Source organism: Zootoca vivipara, chromosome 6 (genome assembly GCF_963506605.1).
Source record: "Zootoca vivipara chromosome 6, rZooViv1.1, whole genome shotgun sequence".
NCBI classification, from domain to species: domain Eukaryota; kingdom Metazoa; phylum Chordata; class Lepidosauria; order Squamata; family Lacertidae; genus Zootoca; species Zootoca vivipara.
Genome location: NC_083281.1, coordinates 16,926,876 through 16,953,691, shown reverse-complemented (window position 1 = coordinate 16,953,691; position 26,816 = coordinate 16,926,876). Strand labels below are relative to the sequence as shown.

Below are 26,816 nucleotides of genomic sequence, written 5' to 3'. Positions count from 1 at the left end.
CCCCTCCCCGAAAGGGGCCCCAGGCTCATCCCACAGACTCTCTGGCAGAATCATCAAATGGTGCAGTTGGAATGGGTCCCAGGGTCATCTATTCCAACCCCTTGCAATAGTCGTCCTAGAAGGGTCTGGCAGAAGGGAGGAAGCGCCGCCCCCCCGGCAGAGCTGATGCTAGTCAGGAGGAATGCTTATCCTATGGGCCAAGTGAGCTTTTGAGGTGACCAGGGCCACTTTTAACGAGTGGGCGGGGCCACCCTTCCGCCCGTCACATGAGGTCATCACGACATCATTCAGCTGAAACAGGAAGGGTCTGTGGCAGCAAAAGGTCCAGATTCAGAGGCAAGAGAAGAGGCAAGCCAAGATGCAGAGATGAGTTCGGCTGGTGAAGTGGCCCAGGTGTCTCCCCTTCCTGCTGTGACCAGCTCCCCTCCTCCCTGGTCTCCCAGATCCAGGAGAGGCATGAAAAGGGCGGAGGGGAGGTTGGCTTAATGCAGGCTAAGGATCTGATTGCTTGGGGGAAACCCAAGACCGAGATGGCTATGGGGAGGAGGGAACTTTAGTCTGGGCAACTGCCGGCTTCTGCTTGGTCCAAGCTGTGCTTCCCCCCTCTCTCCTTCCATGTCCCCAGCGTGGCGGTGACCCGCTCCAAAGACGTCCCTCCCTTTGGGCCAGCCATCCCCAGCCGAGCCGCCTTCCACAAATCCGACGTCTTCCGGGACTTCCTGCTGGCCAAGGTGATCAATGCCGAGAATGCGGCCCACAAGTCGGACAAGTTCCACACCATGGCCACGCGGACGCGACAGGAGTACCTGAAGGACCTGGCAGAGAACTGCGTCACCAGCACGCCCATCGACTCCACAGGGAAGTTCAACCTGATCTCACTGGCCTCCAAGAAGAAGGAGAAGACGAAAGCCCGGCCAGGGGCTGAGCAGCACAGTGCCGGGGCCATTGCGTGGCACTTGCAGGCGCAGGATTACACCCAGGGGCTGGAGATCGAGTGCATCCTGGGCATCTCCAACGAGTTTGTCGTCCTCTTGGACCTGGGCACCAAGGAGGTGGTCTTCAACTGCTTTTGCGCGGACGTGATCGGGTGGACTCCGGACACGTTCAGCATCAAGATATTCTACGGGCGCGGCGACCACATTTTCATCCGGGCCCTGGAGGGCAACCCGGAGGACATCAAGGAGATTGTGCAGCGGCTGAAGGTCAGTGACGGCCACATTGGGTCAGGGTAGCACCCTTGGGTCCTTGGGCCCCTCGCTTGCTTGCGTGGAGCGGAGGGGTGTTCGAAACCAAGCTTTATTTAGGAGGAGTGGTGGAGAGAGTTGGGGGAAAGAGGACTGGGGGGTGGGTGATGTGAGAGAATATCTGAAAGGCTGTCCCATGGAAGTGGGAGTTTTCTCCTGCTCCAGAGGGCAGGCCTTGAGCCAGCGTATTTAAATGACAGGAAAGGAGATTGCGACTAAAGCGTAGGAATGACTTCCTGATGGCCAGAGCCGTTACAGAGAAATCAAGATAATAAACGTTTTATAAAAGAATGGAAATGCTCTATTGAATATTTGCAGATAAATTGCAAACAGGTAAAAAAGTTGGCAAGGTTATGGTAATAACCTGCAGTTTCATAAGGGTATATATTTAAAGTAGGTAATTAAATGAGCAAATTAAATGAATTTGGATATGCAGAAGATACTAAAAAATAAATTTAAGGAACCGCAGAAAGAGGGGGAAGGAAGTCAAGCTTTGAAATGTTAAAATGATTGTAAAATTAATGACATGTATAAACCTGATAAGTATAAATAAAATAAAAAATTGGGGGGGGGGGGAGGAAAGGAGATTGCAACTAAAGCTTAGGAATAACTTTGTGATGGTCAGAGCTGCTCCAGAGCAGAACGGACTCCTTCGGAAGGTGGCAGTGGCATGCGATTGGTGGATTGGGGGGGCTAGGCTGGTCCCCTAAATGTTCCCAGTAAAATAAACTGTTGAAGCCCGGCGCCTCCTTCCCAAAGTCTGGGAAGCTTCTGCCCAGCTTAGGGAGGGAGGCAACTGTTCCCCTACGAAAAATTTCACTGCTGGAAGATGGGGGGGCGCTATCCTTCATTGGAGTTTCTTAAGCAGAGGTTGAGCAGCTCCCTGTTGAGGATTCTCTCCCTGTGATCCCTGCAATTCGGGGGGTTGGACTAGATGACCCTCGGGGTCCCTTACGGTTCCACGCTTCTTTGCCCCTTCCGACTCTTTCCCTAGGTCATGACCTCTGGCTGCGAGACGGTGGAGATGACGCTGCGGAGGAACGGGCTGGGGCAGCTGGGCTTCCACGTGAAGTTTGACGGGACAGTGGCCGAGGTGGAGGACTACGGCTTTGCCTGGCAGGCGGGGCTGCGCCAGGGCAGCCGGCTGGTGGAGATCTGCAAGGTGGCCGTGGTCACGCTCAGCCACGACCAGATGATCGACTGGCTGCGCACCTCTGTGACGGTGAAGGTGGTCATCGTCCCTCCGCACGAGGATGGCGTCCCTCGCAGGTAATGTCGGCCTTGCTTTGCGTCCAGCGTCCGGCAGGCTGGCACCAGCAAAAGGACTCCTGTAGCTCCACACAGCTGTCTTTTCTGCACCAAACTGTTGTGCTGTGCCAAGAGGATCCAGCCCTGCCCATCGAGTGGCCTTGCATGAATCCCTTTTGCTCCCGCTGCTCATCACAGAGCTGGCAGGGGCCGTGGAAGCCGTGTTGTTAGTGCCTGATCTGCAAGGCAGGAGGCTGGAACGGGGTCCCTGGCAAACGGCTTGTGCAGCCTCCGGTGGAGGAGAGCCTGCCTGCTCCTGAGGAAGAGTCTGAAGTTCAGTTAGGCTGATGGGAGCTGGAGTCCCAACTTCATTTGGGTGGCGCCTGGGTCTTCATTACTGTCCCCGTGAGTGATGGGCAAGGCTTGTGGCTGATGTTGCAGCAGTGGACGCTCAATTCTTCCTCAAGCAACATATCCATTTAGGCCTGAGCAACTGTTTGCTGTTACGGTTATTATTAATTGCCCAGCCTTCACCCTAAGGTCCCAGTTGCTGCAGGCCCAGAAGGTCTCTGGGTGTGTGCGGAGGTAGTTGCTTGACCTCACCCCTTGCCCCAAGTGGTGGAGCAGCAGGGAGAGGGGAGTTTGGGTGTCTTGTAGCCTTTGTCTCCCTAGCGCCACAGATTCAGTGACAGAGGAATGCATTGAGAAATGTGGGGTGGGTGGATGAGCGATGGGGGGGAAACCTAGAAATCGGGAAAGAGGCAGGGTGGAGGCTCAGTGCTGTCTATGCGCTCCATAAACCAATCAGAACAAATGCTCAGTGAAGATAAAGACTCAATAAAGACTGACTACCATCTAATCTCTGCAATAAGCTTTGTGCATGGAAGTCAGAATGGCTGGGTCAACGTTTGGCTAATTCAGTACAACCCCAAGATCTCATTCCTGGTCAGTCACTGCCAGTTCCAGCTCCCCCTAAACACATGTCAAGTGAGGCAATATTTTGAGCCAATGGGCTTCACATTACCCTAGTTTCAATTCCTCGCGTTCCCTTTTTGTTCCTATGGGATCTGTAAACTTGGCCTCCTTGCTGCTCTCCTACAACTCCAGGTCATTTGTGAACAAGTTAGCAAGCAGAAGCCCAAGCAATACTTGAGGGACTCCACTTTATGCATACCTCCATCCTGTTCTCCGGTTCTCCTGTTCCAGGGGTCTGCAAACTAAGGCCCGGGGGCCGGATGCGGCCCAATCACCTTCTAAATCCGGCCCATAGACAGTCCAGGAATCAGCATGTTTTTACATGAGTAGAATGTGTCCTTTTATTTAAAATGCATCTCTGGGTTATTTGTGGGGCCTGCCAGGTGTTTTTACATAAGTAGAATGTGTCCTTTTATTTAAAATACATCTCTGGGTTATTTGTGGGGCATAGGAATTTGTTCATTATTATTTTTTCAAAATATAGTCCGGCCCCCCACAAGTTCTGAGGGACAGTGGACTGGCCCCCTGCTGAAAAAGTTTGCTGACCCCTGTTCCTTAACCAGTTACCAGTCCATGGTGGAATCTAGACACATATAAAAAAATGCTGTGGAAATGCTTTTTTTCCTTCGTATTGAAAAATGTATTGAATTCCCCATAAGGCTAACAATCGCCATCTAGTGTCGCATTTGTTTATTGCACTTTACAACACACTTAAAACGTTTTATTTGCAGCTGTAGAACTGAGTCCCATGACAGGCCCTCTCCTGTTAATCTGTGTCTGCTACGCTTACTCAAGGGACTTGATCAATGGCTTTTGGAGAGTCTTAAGTACTCAGTATTTCCTGCATCACCCCTTTCCATATGCTTATAAAAGTAAAGGACCCCGGACAGTTAAGTCCAGTTGTGAACGACTCTGGGATTGCGGCGCTCATCTCGCTTTACTGGCCGAGGGAGCCGGCATACAGCTTCAGGGTCATGTGGCCAGCATGACTAAGCCGCTTCTGGCTAAACCAGAGCAGCGCAAAGAAACGCTGTTTACCTTCCCGCCGGAGCGGTGCCTATTTATCTACTTGCACTTTGAGGTGCTTTCGAACTGCTAGGTTGGCAGGAGCAGAGACCAAGCAACGGGAGCTCACCCCGTCACGGGGATTCGAACCGCCAACATTCCAATCAGCAAGCCCTAGGCTCTGTGGTTTAGACCACAGCGCCACCCGCATCCCTATGCTTATAGAACATTATTATTATTATTATTATTATTATTATTATTATTATTATTATTATTATTATTTACACCCCACCCATCCGGCTGAGTTTCCCCAGCCACTCTGGGCACCTCCCAACAGATTAAAAACAGAATAAAGCATCAAATATTAAAAACTTCCCTGTACAGGACTGCCTTCAGATGTCTTCTCAAAGTCAGATAGTTATTTATTTCCTTGACATCTGATGGGAGGACGTTCCACAGGGCAGGAACCACCACCAAGGAGGCCCTCAGAGCTGAACCTCAGTGTCCATGCTGAACGCTGGGGGTGGAGACGTTCCTTCAGGTTAGCCACTGCAGGGGGTTGGACTAGATGACTGGAGGGTTCCCTTCCAACTCTACAGTTCTAGGATTCTGTGACTTGACCCTGCAGAAGCCTTGCTAGTCCTGCTCCAACAAGACTTGTTCTTCCAAAGGCTTGGCCATTCTGTCTTGGGACGATGTGGAACGCCCGTTTCCCTGGAGCAGAGGCTAACAGAGAGCGAGGATGGATGTGCTGACACCCTACTCAGGACTGACTGCATTGCTCAGGAATGAGGGCTCCCGGGGGTGGGGGGAATCTGGGCCGCACCCTGCATTGCTGGAACGTAACCATGCCGGCTAACAGCTGTTTTGCGCTTGAGGAGTCGGGGAGGAGAGCGAGGAGCCGTTTCAGATGTCGGTTCAGGATTCAGATCCGCTTCTGGCCTCACAGTCGCCAGAGCAGGAGGGAACAGTCCCCGGCTCAAGCGCAAGGTCGGGCGGGGGGGGGGCAGCACAGAGCACCATCTCTCCCAGGTTCTAGTCAGTGGATGTTTGGGGGGGGAGTCGCAAGAGCGGTGGTGGATGTCCTGTTTCTTACTGAACCCATTCTTATTCTGGTGAGCGAGACGTCCCAAAGTCGGTGGGGGGTAGAGATGGAGTTACTTCTGCTTCTTAAGCCGTTGTCCTCTTGACGTTGATCCTGCGCCAAACAGCATCTGAACGCTTATTGCACATGGACCCCTTTTGGGGGTGAGGGTGCGGGAGTTTCTGGGTTTGCATGTCACCTTTGCCACACCTGACCACAGGCAGGTTGCCGACTCAGTCTCCCATCTGTAACATTAGTGTTGTTGTGGTGGTGGTGGTTGTTAAACCTATGAACAACCTGCCCTTCACCGGCATGTCCCCAGGGCAGCTTAGGGCACTTTAAAATCCAGAATTAAAAGCAGCCAGGAGAAATAATGGCCATGGGAAGAGGGTGCGTCCTGCAAACACGCATCTCAGGTGTGACTTCAGCATCCGGCCGGAAGCTGTGGGGAGGGAATTCTGCAGCAAGGGGTGAAGGCGAGCTTTGCGGTTCCTGTTTTTTTAAGCTCCTCCTAATGCACTTTGGATGTGAAAAGCTGTGTTTTCAGCGAGCGAGGCTGCCGGGGTGCGGACAGCGAGAGCGAGCGTTTCATGCTGGCTTCTCCCAGACTCCCCTTTTGGGGAAGTTCTCCACCCTGCACGGCCCCTTTCCGCTCCTGCTTACGAGTGGGCTGCTCTTACTCATCTCCTCTAGAGGAGGCGGATGCATCTGCCGCAGCCTGCAAAGAGTTAAGTGGCATCCTCGTGAGCCCCAGCTGCGCCCCTGGCCTCTCCAGCTTCCTGTCTTGATTCTCCAGGTGTGGTTGGGAGAGCAAGTTGAGGCACCCCTTGGCTTGCCGGCAAGTCCGCCCTCCTCCTGCCCTCCCAGCCAAATTGCCGGTGCCAAACAGAGCGCATGAGCACAATGCCTGAACTGGCCTTGAGGCTGCTGCTTGTCCTTCCTCTCCACGGAGCCAAGGGGGTGGGCAGTGGGGCTCCCCCAGCAGAGGCAGGTATTGAAATTTGAGCAGGGTGGTCCTGTTGGGCCATTGAAGCCGGCTCTGGTGCTAGGTGTTGCCGGGGGGCGGAGGCTCTCCCTGCCAAGGCTTGCTGCCGGTGACTTCATCTTTCCCAGCGCCGCTTTTTGGGCATCCAGCTGTGGAGCTGGCGGAGGGAGGAATCAGATGCTCGCTTTTGCTAGAGACTTGCCTGGGTGAGTGAAATCTGCAGTTCCATGTGCTGTCCCGTCCCCAGCAAACAGTAGCACCCCAGAGGAATGGGGGCAGACCCCTTTGGCCAGGGGAAGCCCACCACAAGGCGGGAGGGTGTCTCCATCCTCTGACAGAGCCTGGCCCTGGAGACTGTCTCTGCCGTTCTGAAATCCAGCCTTTAAAAGTTCTGGTTTGGTGCAGAGGTGGCCGCTGGCCTTGAACCCTCCTGGGGTCTCCCAAGAGAGAGCCAGAAAAGAGGGGTCTCCTTTTGGAGTTGGAGGGCAGCCCAGAGACACGTGCCGGATGGGGGGGGAGTGGAACATGAGTAATGCCAAGAGGTCTTTGCAAAGGTTTGACTCAGCATGATTCTTTGCTTCCGAGAATTGCATGGAAGTTCTTACATCAGGCGGGAGGATTGGAGCTGCAAAGTGTGTGTTGGGGGGGGGTCAATGAGCACAGCTCCCCACCATCCCTCTAAGCACATGTGTCTCTCCTTGTTTCATAAGCGTGACTCAGAAAGCAGAAAGTCCTTCCTCATGCAACTCCGTGTTGAACTGTGGAACTCCCTCCCGCAGGAGGCAGGGATGGCCACCAGCCTTTAAAAGAGGATGAGACCAATCCATGGAGATGGAGGAGGAGGAGGAGGAGGAGGAGGAGGAGGAGGAGGGGAGGGCTGTCGATGGCTCTTAGCCAGGATGACTATGCTATGTCTTCACAGTTGTGGCAGCGATGCTCCTGAGTACTAGTTGCTGGAAGTCACAGGAGGAGGGGAGAGGGCTCTTGTGCTCGGATCCCGCTTGCGGGCTTACCTTGCCATTATCTGGTTGGCCCCTGTGTAAATACGAGTCTGGTCCTGATCCAGCAGCCAAGCTCTTCTTACGTTATTGTGGAGCCTCCAGGTCTAGAGGCAGTCTATCACAATTCCTGGATTGTCCGGGGTAACTGGTCACCACGAAGACAGAATACGGGGTTAGGTGGGCCCTCTTGGATCTGCTTACGTTGCCTCTGGCCTGGCGGAGGCCACGAGGGCCAACTTTGATGGCTCTAAAGGAATCGCCGGGAAGGGTTCCGGAGGGTCATCTAGCCCAACCCCGTGCTGTACAGATGGTGGAGAGCTGTGCTCAGTGCGCCTCTGCTCTGCTCTCTCCCTCTGCAGGGGCTGGGCCGAGTCCTTCAAAATGAGCACCCTGGAGCCCAAGGGGGAGCAGGAGAGCCTGCCGGTGGGCTACCGGCCCCCCTACCGCAGCAACTCCGCCTGGCAGTGGAGCACCTCTGCCACCCATGGCTCCTCGCAGCCGAGCCACGGCCAGTCCCAGTCCCTGACCAGGAACCCGAAGCAGAGCACCGTGACCCCTTACCGAGAGCCCCAGCCCCTGCATGGCAAGAGGTGAGGAGGAGGAGGGTCGGGAGTGGGGAACGCTTGGCTTGCTCATTTTCTGCCTCCTTGGCAGCCCATGGAAGACCCTCCCCCTCCTGTTGCTGCTGCATCCAACCTCTTTGGAGCTTCCCGAGGCGCTTCCTGCCCGCTGGTGCCCTTTGGACGGTCCTGCTGCAGAGCGCATGTGCCCTGTGGGTCATGACTCAAGCTCTTCTCCCATTGCCTCTCTCTCCCCCCCCCCTTTGGCTAATTGCTCCATTATCTCTCTGCTGAGGATGTTCAGAAGAGGCTCTGGTGTCAGGCGCTTGTGTGGCTCCGCGGAGCTGCCTGCCGAGGCGCTGCTGGGCACCCGGGAGAGCGCTGAAGTTCCTCTTCCTCCTCCTGATGCATCTCCATCTCCCTCTCTCTCTCTCTCTCTCTCTCTCTCTCTCTCTCTCTCTCTCTCTCTCTCTCTCTGCCTTCCGCCCGCCAGGCCAGTGAGCTTCCCAGAGACGCCCCAGGCGCTCTCTTCCTCCCAGCCTGGAGCAGAGAGGATCCTGTCCTACCGCCAGCCCTCGGGCAGCTTTTCCATGCCAGGCTCCTCGGGGGCAGCAGCGGGAGCGGCCTACGCCCGCTACAAGCCATCTCCGGAAAGGTAGGCACGGCGGGGGCAACCCCGGGGGGGTCTCTGCACATCCGTTTCTCAGGTGGCAACCAGGCAAGGCCCTGCAGGGAGTGGGGAAGGGCGGAGGGTTCGATTCTCAGCGCAGAGAGTTTGGGGCCCCAGTCCTGGGAGCTCTGGGCCTCGTTCCCAAGCTGCTGAAGATTCCCCACCCCCAGCAGGGGCATCTCACCAGGTGGGGTGGGGGGCAGCAGGGCAGGGGGCAGCACCTTCCACCTTGCATGGCAAGCAGCTGTGAAAGAAATCAGGACAAGAAGTAAGAAAGCTGCAGAGCCTCCTACCTGTTTCCTGTGACTTCCTTGGTTGGCGCAGGCTTTTCTTAGCACTGCAGCGTGTGACAAAAGGTGCCGAGCGGCAGAGAAGGTTTGGCTGGCACCTTGTGATACCCTGCGAAGTGGGCAGGTGGAGGTGTTTGGGCCTAAGCAGGGAAAGGGCATTTTGCACCCTTCTTCTCCTTTTTCCCCTCTTTATTCCCCTTCGTGGTGACTCCGTGCAAACGGTGCCCGCTGCAAAACACTCGGAGGCTTCAGTGCCAGGGGCCCCACCCTGAGCACAAGGGACGCAGCTCCTGCCGAGGGGGGCATTAGCCTGACGGGCAGCACTTGGCGTGTGGAGGAGCGATGGGTTGGCCTGGCATGAGCTGGGACGCTTCGGAGAGGGCAGTGAAGTGGTTGAGCCAGGAAGGGCAAGGCAAAGGGCAGCAGGCTGAGCTTGAGGCGCTGGCTGGCATCGTGGCATGGTGCCCGAGAGAAGCTCCTGGCAGAACATCCTCTCCCTTTCCCCAGGGGGCTGTTGCTGCCACTCCATCCAACCTGGCCCTGCTGCAACCTCTCCTTGCTCTCTGAAGCTGGAGGGTCGGGGGGGGTGCCTTTGCTGCCCCCTGCCCACCTGACTTGGGGAAGTGAGCATCTTCTTCCTCTGGCCTGGGACTTGACTTAAGTCTTCTGCTGGAGCTCCTGCCCCGAGAGGTCTGGCCATGGAGCATTGCTGCTCTGGGGGTGTGGAGGGGCTGGAGAATGGTGGTTGGGGGGGGGCTGTGTGCTGAGCCTCCCCTTGTCCCTTCTGCATCTCTCCCCCCGCCCTCTTTCTGGGCTGTGCCTCCGTTGCCTGGGCCACCGAACTGAGGAGCTGTGTGTCTTCATTCCCCTCCTTCCCTCTCCCCCCCCTGCCACAAATTTGGTATTTTTAAAACCTGCTAATGAACGGGAGGCAGGCTGGGTGGTGTTACTCCCCCCCCCCAAGCCTCAGTTTGCCATCTTGAGCTGCCGCCTGCCTCATTCCTTCTCTCCCCTCTCTCCCAGTTCCACACACAGGTATGCAGCCCCACAAGCGCAGCGGCCCTTGATGCCCTTCGACCCCCTCTGTGCCCACGAGGCAGCCTCCAACGGGGACTCCTGCTCCTCCTCCGGGGGGGTGGCCAGCCAAGAGAGCACCATGGAGAGGCCCAAGCCTGGTAAGGGGGAGAGGGGCTTCCAGGGGGCGGCGGGTTGTGGGACTGAGTTGGGCTCAGCCCTTTATAGAATCGTAAAATTGGGGAGTTGGGCGGGACCCCCAGGAGCCATCTAGCCCAACCCCTTGAGTTGCAGGAATCACAACTCAAGAAACCCTTTGGTGCACCCAGAGAGACCGTTGTCTGGTGCCATGGGACAGGAGGGAGGGAGGGAGGGCAGGCAGAGAGTGCCATGGGGCAGGAGGGAGGGCAGGCAGAGAGATATTTGGGTCACGCTTCTGGTGGTTCATCTAAGGGTGCTGGGAGGAAGGGCGTGTTCATTTGCCTTCCCCCCGCCGCCGCCCCGGTCACCTGCAGGCTAAGACTGTGCTCCCATGTGGGTGATTTGGGGATGTAGCCAACCTCACAAGGTTGTTGTGGTGATAAAGGGGAGGGGGAGGAGAACCATTGATCTCCTTGGAGGGAAAGGTGGGATCCAAATGTGGTAAATAATCATTCCTAGCTCTGTGCTGGCCTAGCAGCAGCCCATCCCATGAAGCCAAGGCAGCAGTGTTTGCCCTGGCCTCTGGGCCTCTGGGCAAGGAAAGGAGGCTTCATGAGAGAAGGGCAGGCCTGCCATGCTTCCCCCCCCCGCCCCCCCGCTGGTGGCAAGCCTCAACCCCTCCTCTCACGCCTTGGACCAGGCTGAAGGGTGCCCCTCTCACAAATGCCAGCTTCTGGAAGCCGCAGGAGGGCAGAGGGTTTTGTGTTCAAATGCTGCTTGCGGACTTCCCCATAGGGCATCTGGGCTGCATGGGTCCCCTTGGCCAGATCTAGCAGCCAGAAATCCATTCTTGGAAGTCGCTGGAGCATGTTTTGCTGGGGGGCCCTTGATTTTGCTGGGGGGTCAGGCATGGGTGTGGGTGTGTGAACAAGGGGCTTTTTCTGAAGGTGTGACTCCCGGCCTCCCTTGACCTTGGCAGAGCCTCTTTGGCATGTGCCGGCACAGCCCAGGGCATCGGCACCGTCTGGCAGCAAGCGACCGAGCAGGCAGGAGCTGGCGGGCAAGGACTCTCCCAACCGGCACTCCAAGGTGAGCTGGGTGGGCGCCGGGGGGGACCCCCTCCCCGCAGAGGCCTCCCCCTCTGCAGGCCGCGCCTGACGCCCTTGCTCTCCCTGCTTCCAGGGCGAGGGCCAGTATTCCAGCAGCCACTCCAGCAGCAACACCCTCTCCAGCAACGCCTCCAGCAGCCACAGCGATGAGCGCTGGTTCGACACGCCCGACCCCGCCGAGGCCGACCCGGACCCCCTGGCCAAGGGGGGCTCCAGCGACAGCGGCATCGACGCCACCAGCGCCAAGTCCTCCTCGCGCAGGGACAAACCCACCACCAAGGTCCCGCCCCCCTTCGGTGGCGCCCTGCACGAGGCAGCGGGCAGCGGCAAGCGCAGGGACGCGTCTCCGGCCGTCGGCCCTGGCGGGCAGAGCTGGGGCTACCATGGCCCCAAGGCCTTTGGGATGGGCTCCGGAGGGGCTGCCCGGGGCGGCAGCGGGAACCAGCACTTCAAGCAGCCAAGGTGAGCAGGGCCTCTCTGGGGCTGGTCCCCTCTCTCCCAGCTGCCCCTGCTAGCACCGTAGAATTGTAGAGTTGGAAGGGAACCCAGGGCTCATCTAGTCCTGCATGGCCTTCTTGCTCCTTCCTCTCTGATAACGGAAAGGCTGGTGCTGTGATGATAAGCATAATAATATTATTACTATTATTTATACAATCCTGATGATCATATTATTATTATTGATTTATTTGGTTTTCAATGTCACAATTCTGCATGTTTTTATATAGATACAGTTAGTCTGTTAACGTTTAATTGTTTTCAACTATTGCTTTCCCCCTTCTGTTTGTGGCTGTTCTTACTTCAGCCGTAAGCCGCCTTGAGTCCCTGTGTGGGGAGAAAAGTAGGATATGAACAAATATAGTAATGATGATGCTTAAAACACGCATCATGGAAAACACGTTTTTCACCCAGTGCCACCCAACCTCCTCCCCCTAATCACCCCCAAATGGGTGCCCTAAAACAGCAGCCCCTCCTGCCCCCTTGTGGCCATTCCCCACAAGCACGCCAGGTCCCAGGTAGCAGCTGAATGAGCAAGACCCCTTGGGTCAGGTGGCCTCTCCCCACAGAGCTGCGTGTCTGGCGATCTCTGCCTGTCTCCCCCCCCCCCCCCGCCCTGTGAACTGAGCCTCCTCTCTGTTTTTCAGCAGCGGCAGGGCCACATACCCTGCCCAGGTGTACAAGGCGCCCCCGGCTGACGCCCCACGGGCCCCCCACATGCCACAGTCCAGCTCCTTCCAGCTCTCGGCCTCCGTGCCCAAGTCCTTCTTCTCCAAACAGAGCGGCAGGAGCAAGCACCTCCCGGCCGGGTGGAAGAGGGGCGAGGAGACCCCCGCCAGGCCCACGGCCTTTGCGGACCCCAAGAAGTGAGTAGGGGGTCTGGCACAAGCGGAAGGGGGGGACCTCTCCACCCTGGCTTCTCTCTCCTGCTGTCTTCTCCTTCTGCTTTTTTGGGGGGGAGGGAGGCGCATCCGAAGCTGTTTTGGCTAGGCTTGATTTTTTAGGTCTCTTTAGGACCCACCCCTGGAGCGTGCAAGGCAGAGGTGAAGAGGAGAGGGCCTCTGAGCATGTGCAGCACCCTCGCCAGCCCTCCTGCCTAGGGTTGGGGGCTGGGGGGGCAGGGAGACAGATCAGCTCCCATTGGACGGACGAAGGGGGTCCTGCTGCTCTGCGGCTTGGCCTGCATCTGGGGTGGGGGTGGGCAGGAAGCCCACCCCACCATGGCCAACCAGGTGGTTGCTGAGGTGTGCTTCTGAAAGGCCAGTGAAGCTGGGGGGAGGAAGCCTTTGCGGAGGAGGATGTACTGGATCAGGCCAAATGGGGCCCATCTGGGCCAGCATCCTGTTCTCACAGGGGCCAACCAGTTGCCTATTTGGAGAAACCCGCAAGCAGGATCTGAGCACAACAGAAACTCTTCTCTCTTGTGGTTTCCAGCGACTGGTGTTTGGGAGCATTACTGCCGCCAACTGTGCAGGTAGAGCAGAGCCATGCTGGCTAGGAGCCTTTGATAGCCCTCTTGAATCTGTCCCTTCCTCTCTTAAAGCCATCCAAGTCAGTGGCCATCTCTGCTTCCTGTGGGAGGGAGTTCCACAGATTAACTCCGCTTGAAGGAGAACTTTCTTTCACCTGTGCTGTCTTCCAACGTTCCCTGAGTTCTACTGTTAGGAGAAAAACTTGCCTCCTGTAATACTGCCTCTCCCCTAAGTGAAAAAGCCTCTAAATGCTGCAGCCTCTCCTTTCCACCACCCCCTTTTCTCTCCCCCTAGGCAAGTGGACCTGAACACCAAGAACGTCTTTGGGCAACCGCGGCTGAGGGCCTCCCTGCGCGACCTCCGCTCCCCACGCAAGACCTACAAGTCCACCATTGAGGACGACCTGAAGAAGTTGATCATCATGGACGGCGGCTGCGCCGAGCAGGAGAGGGATTTGGTGAGCTTGGGAGGAAGAGCGGGGCTGGCAGCATGCAGAGTCCAGCAGACACACAACTCACTGACTTAGCGCGTTGCAACGTTGCAGGGAAATGAATAAATGGAGAGCTGGGGGGAAGGAAGCGGGAGGGTCCAGCCGCTATTTCGTGCCACCTTCGCAGAGCCCAGGAAGCAAAGCGGAGCGATTAGGAAGCTCTTGGCATGAGTCACCCGTGTGATGCAGCAGCAAAACAAGCGAATGCTATTCCAGGCTGCATCCACAGAAGTCTAGTGTCCGGATCAAGGGAAGTCATAGTCCCTCTCTATTTTGCCTTCGTCAGACCACACTTGGCATACTGTGTCCATTTCCGGGCACCACAATTTAAGGAGGACGTTGGCAGCTGGGAGGTGTGCAGAGGAGGGTGACCAAGATGATCAAGGGACTGGAAACTTAAGCCTCATGAGGAATGGCCACCTGGCACAGATGCTTTAGCTGAGATTCCTGTGTTGCAGGGGTTGGACTAGATGACCCGTGAGGTCCCTTCCAACTCTCTAGATTCTACGCTTCTGTGAATGGTTGCCGGAGGTGGGGCTGTTTGGCCCAGAAAAGAGATGTGATAGGCCTCTTCAGATACCTGAAGGGCTGTCCCATGGGGAGAGGGAACAAGCTTATTTTCCGCGGCTCCAGAGCTTGGGACCAAGGGGTTCCAATGACCGGAAAGGGAATTCTGTGCCTAAACTTTGGGAAGACTTTTCTGAGCTGTTTTGACAGTGGAACGGACTCCCTTGGAAGGTGCAGGACTCTCCTTTCTAAGCTCTCCTGTGGGAGAAAGAGAGTCCCCCGTCTCAGTGGGTCTTTCCTCTCCCGAGTCTCCCCTGACGGTATCTCTCCTGCCCTCAGTCCCCCCAGAAGACCCTGCAGAGGACGCTGTCGGACGAGAGCCTGTGCAGCGGGAGGCGGGACCCCAGCTATGCCAGCGCCTACGGCTTTGAGCAGCCCCTGCCGGGGGACGTGCTCTTCACCACCACCTTCAGCACCCTCCCCGTGCGGAAGCAGCACCCCACCCCCAGCAACGGGGGCCTGTCGGAGAGGAAGGGTGAGTGTTGCTTTCTGGGGAGCGCAAGGGGGTTTCAGGAGCATGCACCGCCTCCGACCATGGAGGGCAGAGTGGAGCCATCCTGGCTGGGAGCCCTCCAAAGGCCTCTGTGTATTTTCCCAATCCTCTTTCTTTTTTTTTAAAAAAAATAACTTTTATTAAATTTTTCATTTTTTCCCAATGTTACATCATAACAAATAACATACAGTGGTACCTTGGTTTACGAACACCTTGGGTTACGAACTTTCGGTTTACGAACCATCGAAACCCGGAAGTAAGTAACCCGAGGTTTCCGAGGCCCATGAAGGCCTCCATGGAGGCATCGGAGCGTCCGCGACTGGGATGCAGCCATGGAAGCGCTCCGATGCCTTCACGGAGGCAAACTGCACAGAAAGGAGCCTTTCCCTGACGCGAGTGCCCTGCGCTGCGGCCACCTCTCAGTCAAGGCGGCTGAGTAAAGCGTGGGAAACCGGGGGGGGGGGGGGGTTCTCTTCGGAAGCTCTTACCTCGCGCTTAGAAAAGGGCTTCCAGCAACAGTAGCAGCAACAGCAGTGAGAGGCTTTGCGAGTTGTTTCGCTGCACGGCGGTGGCAGCGCTCGCAGCTCTCCTTCCCCCTCTCTCTGCAGTGCCGGCCGGGCGACCTTCCTCCTCCTCAGAGCAGCCGCCGCCACCACCAGACGCCAGGACTGGCCGGGGTGGCTCGCGGTGCGCCTGGCTCTGGTTGGAGCAGCGGCGGCAATGGCAGCTCTCTCAACCCCGAGCCTCTCCACTCCGCAGGGGCGCAATGGTGAAGGCCCGGCCTCGCTTCTCTTGACCCCTCCGCGAGGCCGGGCCTTCGCCGTCGTGCTCCTGCGACGTCTCTCCACCTTCGCCGTCGCGCTCCTGAGGAGAGGCGTCGCAGGAGCGCGAAGGCCCGCTTTTCTTGAGCCAGCCTCCACCCTGGCCAGTCCTGGCGTCTGGTGGGGGCGGCGGCTGCTCTGAGGAGGAGGAAGGTCGCCCGGCCGGCACCGCAGAGAGAGGGGGAAGGAGAGCTGCGAGCGCTGCCACCGCCGTGCAGCGAAACAACTCGCAAAGCCTCTCACTGCTGTTGCTGCTACTGTTGCTGGAAGCCCTTTTCTAAGCGCGAGGTAAGAGCTTCCGAAGAGAACCCCCGGTTTCCCGCGCTTTACTCAGCCGCCTTGACTGAGAGGCGGCCGCAGCACAGGGCACTCGCGTCAGGGAAAGGCTCCTTTCTGTGCAGTTTGCCTCCGTGAAGGCATCGGAGCGCTTCCGTGGCTGCGTCCCAGTCACGGACCCTCCGATGCCTCCGTGGAGGCCTCTATAGGCCTCGGAAACCTCTTGGTAGAAAGTAAAATTATTGTTAAATTGCGGCTTTAGGGGGTGTTTTTCATCACCTGGAACGGATTAATCCACTTTCCATGATTTTCAATGGGAAAGTTTGCTTCGGTTTATGAACGCTTCGGTTTATGAACAGACTTCCGGAACCAATTGTGTTCATAAACCGAGGTACCACTGTAATTCACAATTCCAAAATTTCCAGACTTCCCTCAACCTCCTTCTCTGGTTTATTTCAAAATAATATCATTATTTGTATACTGCCCTTTATACACAGTTTTAACTATGTGCTGTATAAAGGAGTGTTTCCTTTTATCCATCCTGATTCTTCCGGCATCTGCCTTCCTTTGGATGTCACGGGTCTGAGTGCCGTGAGAGGGAGAAAAGCTTTTTCTCTGCCCACTTTCTCCAGGCCAAGCATACTTTTAAGCCTCCCCCGTCTATTGTGAGTCAAAGAGGGAGACACACACACACCCCAGAGGAGAGTTGGTGTATGTGGTTCACCTCTGTTCCTTTAATCCCTATAACAACAACAACCTTGTGAGGTAGCCTGGGCCGGGAGAGGTGAGGGCTGGCCCCAAAGTCCCACCCAATGAGCTTCATGGCCATGTGGCGGGATTTGAACCCTGGTCTCTCCCAGGGCCTAGTTGACACTGCCCCCTACTGGCTCCCCAGAGCACCAGCCTCTGGTGCTGACTGGAGAGGCTGCATCTTGGCTCTGGTTCCCCCTGGTGGGAATGGGGGGGGGTGCGCTTGGTATGGAGGGTGCTCTTGTCTGGGGAGACATTGGCAGCTGTCGTGATGAGGCCGTTGCTCTCCCTGCAGGTGCCATTTCGGCCTCTGAGCTCTCCTTGACGGACGTGCGGGAGAAGCCTCTGCGGCGCATTGACCCGGGCCTGATGCCCCTTCCGGACACGGCCGCCGGCCTGGAGTGGTCCAGCTTGGTCAACGCAGCCAAGGCCTATGAAGGTAGGGAAGGCCAGTGGCGAAAGGGCTGGATCCCCTCCCTCCTGCCCCCCCCCCCACGACCCCTCCGCCTTCCTAGGGAGCGTGGCCAGATGCCTGCGTGTGGAAGTGGTTGCCAGGGGGCCTCCGGGGGGGCTTGACCCTCCTTGTGCCGGGGCAGAGGCTCCCCAGGGCCTGTGCTTGGATGGTGCAGGGTCTCTAGTCCTCAAGGAGGTCGGCTCCTGCGTTCTCTTCTGGGAGCGGCTTGTGGCCTTGCGAGGCTCCTGGCTGCACCTGAGCACCTTCTTTCATGAATTGCTTTTATCTCCTAAAATTTATGCGCCGCTTGATTGTTATCAGAGCCATTTACAGAAAAGATGAAAGCGTAAGATTGTCACTTAAGAAAAGCTAAGAGCAATGATTTAAGACTTTCAAAAAGTTTGAATGACAATAGACTAAAAGACTCACAAGATCCAGACAGACTCGGCTAAGCAGAAATACAGTTTTAGCTGAAAGCACCACCACTCTATGTAAGGTTAATTTCTTACCAGGGAGGGGTGGGGATCAATTATGTGCCCCTTGTCACAGAGCCAGTTGCACCCATGGAAGCGCACAGGGGGCAAGAAAGATCTTGCAGCTAAACTGGACCCACGTTCTTAAGTATGAACAGCTGCATGCTTCCTGCCTTGCAGGGGGTTGGACTAGATGGCCCTTGGGGTCCCTTCCAACGCTACAATTCTGTGATTCCATCAGCTGAACTAGGAGGCTTGTGGCTCTGGGCGCCTCTCTCACATCATTTTGAGAGCCTGGGAGGGGAAGAAGGGGTGTCCCCGAGTCCCAGGAAACTGCCGGTGCAGCTCCAGTTTTGCTTAGCGGGGAGTTTCCGCCCCCCCTCTCCTGGTGCCCTTGCCGCCTTCTTGGCGGTGCAGGCCTGAAGCCATTGCTTGGAGAAGAGTCTCACCTGCAAAGTCGAACAGAGGGCCAAGGTGGAGACTGAGATCTCCCAGGGCAGCTCTAGGGATCTCTTAAGTCAGGGGTGTCCAACAGGTTGATCGTGATCTACCGGTCGTTTGCGGGGCGTCCGTGGTCGATCCTGGTCAATCACATGACCCCAATTCCCCCCCCTCAAAAAAGCTTAACAACTCTGGTCAATCCAATGGGTAGATCACTGCCAGTTTATTTATAGTGGGAGTAGATCGCAGTGTCTTGGAAGTTGGACTTTTGCAGTCTTAAGTCATGCATTGCTGAGTTCAAGGCTGAATTCCCGGAAGCGGCAGTCAGTGCAGAATGCTGCAGCACGGTTGCTGACGAGAGCGAGGCATGAAACCCCTTTGCTGGAATAGCTACACTGGAGGCCCATTTGTTCCTGGGTCAAGTTCAAGGTGTTACTGTCTGATAGAAACCCCTCAACAAATTGGGACCAGTTTACCTGCGAGGTGGCCTTTGCCCATCCATGCCCACTCAACCACTTGGATTAGCAGAACAGGTGCTGCTGCAGGTGCCAGGTAATGCCTGCTCCACCTTTGTAAGAGCTCGGTGGTTTCTAGTCTGGCCGCACCTGCACTTTGGAACTCCCTGCCTTTTGCTATCAAGCAGCCTCCTTCCTTTTGGGTGTCTACTTAAAACACATCCTTGTTTAGACAAGCCTCACCCGGATGCTTAGAAACCTGGCGTGAGTTTTGACCTGTTTTTAGTCTATTTCATCTCTCTGTTTTAAACCTTTCTCGATTTTATGCTTTTATCTTTTCTTTTCTTTGAGGGTTTTTGTTTTACAATCAAGCCATGTGTAAATTTCCTGAAATGAAAAAAAAACCCGAATGACTAAATGTGCTTGGATCTGGGAAAGAGGCACTGCATTTGTAATGGATTTGGGGGGGGGGAGTCAGTTTCCCCCTTGAAAAAATGAAAGAAAAATCCCAGGCACTCTGTGCCTTCAGGCCTTCGCTTGCCGTCTGCCCTGGGCTTAGCCTTCCCAGACACTCCCCCCTTCTTCCTGGTCGCCAGCATCCTGGATTAGCCCCCACTCCTGGATTAGCCCCCACCCCTGCTGGCCTCTCGGCTGAGCCTCTTGTCTGCAAAGCCCCAGCCTGCTTCTGCCCCAGCGCTTCCATTTCAGTTATAATTTGCACACTGCCTCTCCATAATGCACAAGCTGGAAAACACAATAAAACATACAGCGAGGATTGCACGCCTTGTAGCATCCGATCCAGTGCACATAAAGTCACTTAAAAAAAAAAAGATTTTCAAATGAACAACATCAAATGGAGCAATATTCCACAATCCTTTCGAATACCCAGATATCAGAAATTTGCTTGCAAAATTATAATCGGTAGAGGAGTAGCAGCCATGTCACAATAGGTAAAATGCCACCGTGGGTTGTGAGTGACCTGGGTGAACCCCTGAGCAGCTTGGGGCACCCTGAGCCCCCTCCCCACTTCCTCTCTGGGCCCTTGCACGGCTGCTTTCATTTCCAGCCAGGCAAGCTAATGAGGATCTGGCTGCAGCTTCTGCCCCTGGGGGAGCCGCCTGCCTCCGTGACCTGCTTTCCTTTCGGCTGGAGGAGGAGCAGAGGCTCCCTGAGCGGCTCTGCTCTCGTCGCTTTGCCTCTGTGTGAGCTGAAAGTAGGGCAGAGGGGTGGAGGGCGGCTGCGTGTCCAGGCAGGGCCCGGCTCCCGGCAGGGATCTTCCTTGGCAGCAAGGAGGATCAGCCACCTCCCTGCCGGTGGGGGGGGGGAGAGGTTCGGCAATCTGCTCAGGCCTGCCATCTGCGTCACAACGCCGGCCCCACCCTCCCTCCCTGCCTGCCTGCCTGCCTCCCGACACCAGAGCGGAGCCGCCACTCGGCCGAGCACAGAGGAGGGAGACGGGCCCTCGGCTTCTGGAGTCAGCTGCACACTGATCAGCCCACCTGTGCCTCCAGCTCCAGCTCTGGTGCCCAGGAGCCCAGCGGGGAAAGGTAGGAGCGGGCAGAGCCCTCCAGGAAGCACCCCGGTCTCCCTTGGGTGCGCTGCGGCCGCAGAGGGGGAGAGGGGCCCTTTCTCTTGCTGCCCTTTGCAGCAGCCCCTTGCCCTTCTGCCCTGTGGCTTAGAAGATGGAGAGAGAGGTGACCCATCAATCCAGGGCCTGGCAGGAGATGGGGAGCCCTGTCTCGGGACGGGAGCTGAAAGCGTCTCAGGGCAGTGCTGCTGGACAGCCCAGGGGTCTGCGGGCACAGAGCTGGTGGCATCTGCACCTGTTCCACGGCAGGGCAGAGTCCCTGGTCTGGTCCAGGGGGCCTGGCAACGCACAAAAAAACCATGGGTGTGGGGCATACAAAGGCCATGGGGAGAGGGGTTTTAAAGCTGGGCAGGTGCCGGGTGGTGGGCGCCACCAACGAGTGCTGTGTTCCCCCTCTGCTGGGTTCTTCCCGGCGTTCTCTGGTGCTTTGGGGAGCAGGGACACACACACCCGGCCTCTCCCCAGGATTTCCCTCTTTCCCCCTGGTACCAGAGTTGGAAGGGACCCCCAAGGGCCATCTAGTCCAACCAAGGAATCTCAGCTAGGGTTTCCCTGGCCAATGGCCGCCAGACCACACACCCCGGCAACTCCCTGCCTCTTGACATTTCAGGCTCTCTATATTTAGGCTCTTGCGCCTTGGAAGTTCAGCGTCTCTGCCTTAATTAGCACTTGGCTGTTTTAATTGAGGGAAAGGCAGAAGGGAGGGCTTGATCACAGCGCTGGGGGAGTGGAAGAGCTCAGCAGTGTTAAATGGGGAGGTGAGAGGCTTTGCTGAAGAAGCAGCTAATTGGGTGAGAGGGAAGGGCAAGCGCTGGGGGGGGGGAGCCCTCCCTTCAACCCTGTTTGATGCTCAATGGCAGTGGCAGCAGGTTTCAGGCAGGCAGTGCTGAGATCACCAGGGCATGGGAGCCTCGGCCTTTGCCCTGAGCTCAGAGGAAACAAACGCCCTGACTCCTCCAGGCCCATAGCTTGTAGCAGAACCCGAATCCCAAGTTGCCCATTGAAGCGGCAGCGGATCCCAGTGGCCGCCTGCCAGGGAAGGGATGGGCCCAGTGTGCTGCCCGGCTGGTTTGAGCCCCACAGGGCTGGGCCAGCTGCACCTGCAGCCCCAGCGCTGCAGCCTCGGAAAATGGGCTGGGACTCCATTCTCCGCTTCTGCGCTCCAAAGGCCCTGGCCCTAAGAACCTGTGAATTATTATTATTATTATTATTATTATTATTATTATTATTATTATTATTATTATACCCCGCTCATCTGGGCACTCTGGGCAGCTTCCTCCATCCCATTCTCCCAGTGGCTGAACAGTTGCCTGTGGGGAACTTGCAAGCAGGATTTGAGCACAAGAGCCCCCTTCCCATCCTGCCGTTTCCAGGATGGAAGAGCATGGCCCTTGGGGCTCCTTGCCGTCAACCGGGCACACACCCTCTGCCCCCCTCCGGCAGGCAGGGGCCAGGGGGACTCCCTGCCCCATAGCCCTGGCAGCCCCAGTGCCTGCAGAAAAAAAGGGGTGATGGGCTCTGCCAGGAACGGGTAGGGGGGCTGTTACTTTGCCTGGTGGGGCTCTGCCAGGAAGGGGTAGGGGGGCTGTTACTTTGCCTGGACGTGCTGCAAAGCCCTCCTCCTGTTCCTCTTGCAGTGCAAAGAGCCGTCTCCCTCTTCTCCCTGCATGACGCCACGCTGAGCCCGGACGTGCCCTCGGCCCACAGCCCTGTCCTGGGGCACCTGAGCCTGGAGAGGCAGCTGACGCCCCGCACGACACCCACCATGAGGTGAGAGAGACCCCCCTCCCGGCAGAAGCCCCTTCCTCTAACCCCTCGTTTGGGGAAGGCGGGCCGCCTCCTCCTCCTCCGACTGCCCAGCTAGGAGTATGTTTCTGGCACTGAACTTGGGCCCTTTGGAGGTCTGGGGGCAAGGGGGCTGTGCTGGGATTCCTCTCCTGCTTCTCCCTGGGAGAGCAGGGTCTCAGGGGGGGGGGGCAAAAAATGTGGGGGAGGAAGCTGCAGGTACACTTTCTCTGGATGCCCAGGGTAGAGGGGAATCAACCTAAAACAATGGGCTGCCCTTTTTGCACAGCACTGTTTATTGGGGGGGGGGCGCTTCCATCTCAACATGCTTCTGGACATTTTGGGATCAGGGCACTGGCTGGGGGTCTTGGCAAGGGGGGCTCTGTTCTCACAGGGGGTGGGGTTGAGATGCAGGCACTGCTCTGCCTTCACTCGCTTGCTTCCCTCCTGGCCTGCTCCCTCCCTCCCTCTCTCCTTCCTCATACATACCAGCTGCTTTGCCCTCCCCTCCAAATGCATCTGGGCCCTTCCAGGAAGAAGTGGGGGGGGGGGGTTCCTTCCACAGAGCCTGGAGAGCTGCCAGGAAGGGCCTCTTCCAATCTGCATTCCAGCCGTCCCCGTCCCCCCCAAACTATGTGGAGCGGTTGTGCAGCACCTTTTGCTCCTGTCTTCCGAGGAGGGATCTATGCCCTCGTTTTCTCCAATTATTTCATCCATTCATTTGCTCCATTTAAATTCTGCGAGCACAAGGTGACGTCCAACATGGCTCTCCCCCTTCTCATTTTAACCTTCCCCCCCACACACAACAACCACTCTGCAAGGTAGGCTAGGCTGAGAAATGTTTTGGTCCCACGCCATGAGCTTGGCGATGGCCGAGTGGGGGAGATTTGGACCCTGGTTTCTCCCAGGCCCCTGGTACGATGCTCTAACCACTGTGCCATGCTGCCTCTTGACGTTCTGCTCTCCCCTTCCTCCGCAGCGAGGAGCCCTCTGTGGACCTGACGGGCAAAGTCTACCAGCTGGAGGCCATGTTGAAGCAGCTCCACAGCGACTTGCAGAAAGTAAGATAGTCGTCCGTCCCCCCAGGGGATGGCTCAAAGCGGGGGGGGGGCTCTTTTCCCTCCAGGCTCTGGGGACTGCCTAGGGCAAAGCCTCCCCACCTGAAATGCCCTCCTCATTTAAAGGGATGTTTGGTTGTGATACTTACTTGGGGGTGGGGAGGGAGAGCAGAAGAACCCCAGAAAGTCGACAGACAAGGGGCAAGAAGGGAGCCCGGACTCATGGGTTCTCTTCTCATCTGGAGGTGCGGCTTGACTCTGAGCAGCCGTGCCTGCCTCCTGCTTCATAGAATAGAGTTGAGGTCACCCCAGGGGTCATCTAGTCTGACCCCCCTGGAACGCAGGCATCGCAGCCAAAGCATCCACGACAGATGGCCATCCAACCTCCAGCAATGGAGAGGCCCCCCACCTTCCGAAGGAGCCTCTTGCGCCTTCTGACCTCTGTGCAGAGGAAGGGGGCTTCTCCCCAGAACTCACAGAAGATTCAGGACGAAACGAAAGACTTATTCACACCGTGTTTAGTTACACTGTGGGAACTCCCTCCTGCAGGAGGCAGGGATGGCTTTAAAAGAGGATTGGGCAAATTCACAGAGGAGGAGAGGGCTCTGGGTGGTTCCTAGCCAGGATGGCTCTGCTGTGCCTTCACAGCCAGAGGCAACCATACTTCTGAATCCCAGGGGCTGGAAACCCCAGGAGGGGAGAGTTGCTTTTGTGCTCTGATTCTGCTTGTGGGCATCTCTTTGGCCACTGTGAGAACAGGATGCCAGACTAGATGGGCCCCCTTTGGCCTGATCCAGCAGCCAGGCTCCTCTTAGGCTCTTATGGGGCCTCCAGCTGCAAAGGCAGTCTATCTGCGTTCCTAAGTTCTTGGGGGGTATTTGAGAAGAGGCTGCTGGACGAGGTGGACCACTGGCCTGATCCCGCAGGATCTTCCTGCACACACCGCTCCAGCTGCCCGGATTCCCACCTCCTCCTCTCTTTTCCCAGGAGAAACAGGACAAGGTGGTCCTGCAGGCGGAAGTGGCCAACTTGCGCCACAACAACCAGCGCCTACAGGAGGAGTCCCAGACAGCCAACGAGCAGCTGCGAAAGTTCGCCGAGATCTTCTCCAGCGCCGTGGAGAAGAAGGAGCTGTGAGCAGCCGGAGAAGGGGGCTGCTTGGAGGAGAGAGATGGGGGGGCCTGCTGGCAGTGGCTCCTCTGGTGCGGGGCCCCAACAACGCCCTAGCCAGCCTCCCTCCTCCTTCCTTAGGGAGCAGAGCCCCCTCTCCTCCCACCCTCCTGCGTGCCCGCTTGCCAGGCGTGGCGCTCGGGGGCCCAGGGCACCTCTTGCCACAGTGTATGTACTCTCAGGTGCTTCCTAGGGAAGAGAACTGTGATATGGGCACCTGGCCTCGCCCACCCCGAGCAGGGAAGAAGGGGGCTGAGGGGGCCACCGCTGCCCATCCTGGCTTGCCACCAGGGGGCGCCTTGGCGCTCGACAGACTCGGGGTGTTGGCGGAGGGGGCCCCCCCTCGAGCGGGACCACCGAGAATCTCAAAAGAGCACTTTCTCACGACTAAATTATTTTCTAGAGAACGCAAGGATGGGAGTGGCTCAGGAAGTTTAAAAAAAGTTTTAAAAAAGAAGTTTAAATGTATATGTTCTTTATAAAACACTATATTTGTATAAATGGTACTGTTTGTAATTCCACCCACCCACCCTCTGGAGATCTCTGTGCATGCCTCAGAACTCGGCGTGCGCGCACACACACACACACACTGCCCCCACGGTTGCACAGCGGGAGGAGGCCAGAGGACACTGGGCACTGGGCACTGGGGCAGGAGTGGTGCCCCTGCCCCACTAGCCGGGGGGGGGAGCGCTTGCCTCTCTTGTGTGGCAACGGATCTTCTGCCCTTGGGGGCCACCCTTCCCTCCCGCCTGGGAATTGGGGGGCTCCCAGGTTTCCCACCTCTGGTGCCGCCCCCCCCCCCGGCATCCCTGTGCCTGAGTGACCTCGGCAATAAGGAAGTTCCCACGGGCAGTTGGTACGTCGTGGTTGTGAAACACAGACCCTGTTGCGGTTTCTTTTTGCTTGCAGGGTTGTTGTTGTTATTGTTGTGTGTTAAAAAACATATGGTCTGGACCAGCAGAGCCATTTTGGGAGTGCTTTGAGCAGGAGGGGTCCATTGCAGGAGGAACAAAACCCCTTTTGGGGGGGGGGGGTGTCCTGGAGGTCTGGCAGGGGCCAGCAAGGCTCCGGCTTCTTCCAGCCTGAGAAAGGGAGCTTCTGGCTGCTAGCATAGGGCGCAGGGTCCCGGGACGCCCCGAACTGTGATGTTGTGCACCCCTGGCCAAGTCGCCAAGCCAGCGTCTGAACTATGCAAACCCCAGACCCACCCAGGGGTGGGGGGTGGGGGCTTCCTGGCTCAGGCTGTCTTCCTCCCCTGACAACAACGAGGCCTTCCACTACCTGCCCTTCCCCAGGCGTGAGCCAAGGGCCGTTGGAATTGCTGCAAGTAAAAAAGGGGTGTTTTTTTTTTGCAGGGGCAGGGTAGCCAGGAAAGTGGGGAAGAATCTCCGAGCTCCGTATTGCCAAGCACCCCAGGAACTTGCACCATAATCGTCTTAACTCCCTGGGGTCCTGCCCCTTTTGCACTCCCAGCTCAGCCTTTGAGGAGCCTGCCCCCCCCGCTCCCCCCCAGCCATAGAGCCTGGCAGAGAAAGAAGCCTTCTCCACCTTCTCCAGAGCCAACTTAGGGGTGCAAATGCCAGGGAGAGTCGCAGCCAGAAGTGACAAAGTCCAGCCCCTACCCCTGCCTGCACCACATCACCGCGAGGCTCCTCCAGCGCCACCCGTGTGGAGTGGGCAGCAGCACCCCCTTCCCCATAACTCTTCCTTAGTTTTGTACCAGTATCTCACTGCAATTTGTACGGATTATTGTCTTCCCCGTTCCCACTTTTTAAAAAAGAATAAATCTATCCTTTAGCGTTCCTCTCTGTGACATGGGAGCCCCTCCCCCAGCCCCCCTTGTGGGGTGGGAGGAGTGGGGGGCTTGCCTTCATTTTTTTTGTCAGTCGTGTTGTGTGAGTTGTTTCTTGTGTTAATTTTATATGAATCTTTTGGGATCAGATCTGTCTTATTTAATTGTTATTTTTTTTTTGTCTTTAAAAATTGCTGATAGGAAAGAACAACAACCAGCCTTTTGTAAAAAGAATAAATCCCCCAGTATAATTCTCTGGAATCCTCAATGATAGTTTCTTTGGGGGGGACACACCTCTGGGTGTTCGGGTGGGGAAGGAGAGAAATAAAATAAACATTTCATAGAAAACCCTGTGTGATTTCTTGAGCACCCCCCTCCTCTCTCCTTTCCTTCCTTCCTTTCCTTCTTCTTTCTCTCTTGCATGGAGACCCCAGATTTTGCCTGAGTGTCAAGGCGGGGGGGGGGCAAGCATCTTCAGCCTGGTACCCAAACATCCTCCTCTTCCTGTCCTGTTGTCATGGCAACAGCTCTTGTAGAAGACACCAGCTTAGTCTTGCCAGGTGCAAGGATAAGGATGAAGGCAGTGCCTTGTGGGAGGGGGGGCTGCCCCTCCATCTTTTTCTCCCCCCCCCCCACACATCAGTCTAGACACACCTGGAACTTGACACCATGACTAGGGGAGGAGGCAAAAGAAGGAGCAGCGGCTGTAATTCAGACCACATTTAATGCACAGAACAATCCAAGCACATTAGCAGATGCAGGCAACAGAACAACACCATGTACACAAGGGGGGGCATAGTGGAAACAGCCCCTGCTAGCCTCTAGTGGCCCCTGGGGCTGCCTCTTCCCAACCCAGACACATTTTTTTTATTTTGGGGGACTGTAGTTTCCCCACCCTAACCCCCTTTTC

At 56.7% G+C, this 26,816-nt stretch overlaps 2 protein-coding genes across 5 annotated transcripts in view; both read left to right on the top strand.

The window, feature by feature from the left end:
• SIPA1L3 (signal induced proliferation associated 1 like 3) overlaps window positions 1-24,699 on the top strand; it is a 78,792-nt gene extending 54,093 nt beyond the window's left edge. For 3 of the 4 annotated variants that reach the window (XM_060275503.1, XM_060275504.1, XM_060275505.1), the window contains exons 8-21: window positions 626-1,202; window positions 2,239-2,513; window positions 7,902-8,132; window positions 8,596-8,757; window positions 10,086-10,237; window positions 11,197-11,306; window positions 11,400-11,788; window positions 12,469-12,687; window positions 13,588-13,750; window positions 14,630-14,825; window positions 16,986-17,129; window positions 21,739-21,871; window positions 22,866-22,947; window positions 23,932-24,699. In XM_060275503.1, coding sequence (XP_060131486.1) covers window positions 626-1,202; window positions 2,239-2,513; window positions 7,902-8,132; window positions 8,596-8,757; window positions 10,086-10,237; window positions 11,197-11,306; window positions 11,400-11,788; window positions 12,469-12,687; window positions 13,588-13,750; window positions 14,630-14,825; window positions 16,986-17,129; window positions 21,739-21,871; window positions 22,866-22,947; window positions 23,932-24,081 — 2,983 coding nt within the window. In that variant the 3' untranslated portion in view covers window positions 24,082-24,699. The remainder of the gene's footprint in view (window positions 1-625; window positions 1,203-2,238; window positions 2,514-7,901; window positions 8,133-8,595; window positions 8,758-10,085; window positions 10,238-11,196; window positions 11,307-11,399; window positions 11,789-12,468; window positions 12,688-13,587; window positions 13,751-14,629; window positions 14,826-16,985; window positions 17,130-21,738; window positions 21,872-22,865; window positions 22,948-23,931) is intronic. The other variant, XM_060275506.1, reaches the window with a different exon arrangement.
• Window positions 16,295-26,816, top strand: part of EGLN2 (egl-9 family hypoxia inducible factor 2) — a 189,675-nt gene continuing 179,153 nt past the window's right edge. Inside the window, exon 1 of the mRNA XM_060275510.1 lies at window positions 16,295-16,331. The gene's annotated coding sequence lies outside the window, so the exon portion shown is untranslated. The remainder of the gene's footprint in view (window positions 16,332-26,816) is intronic.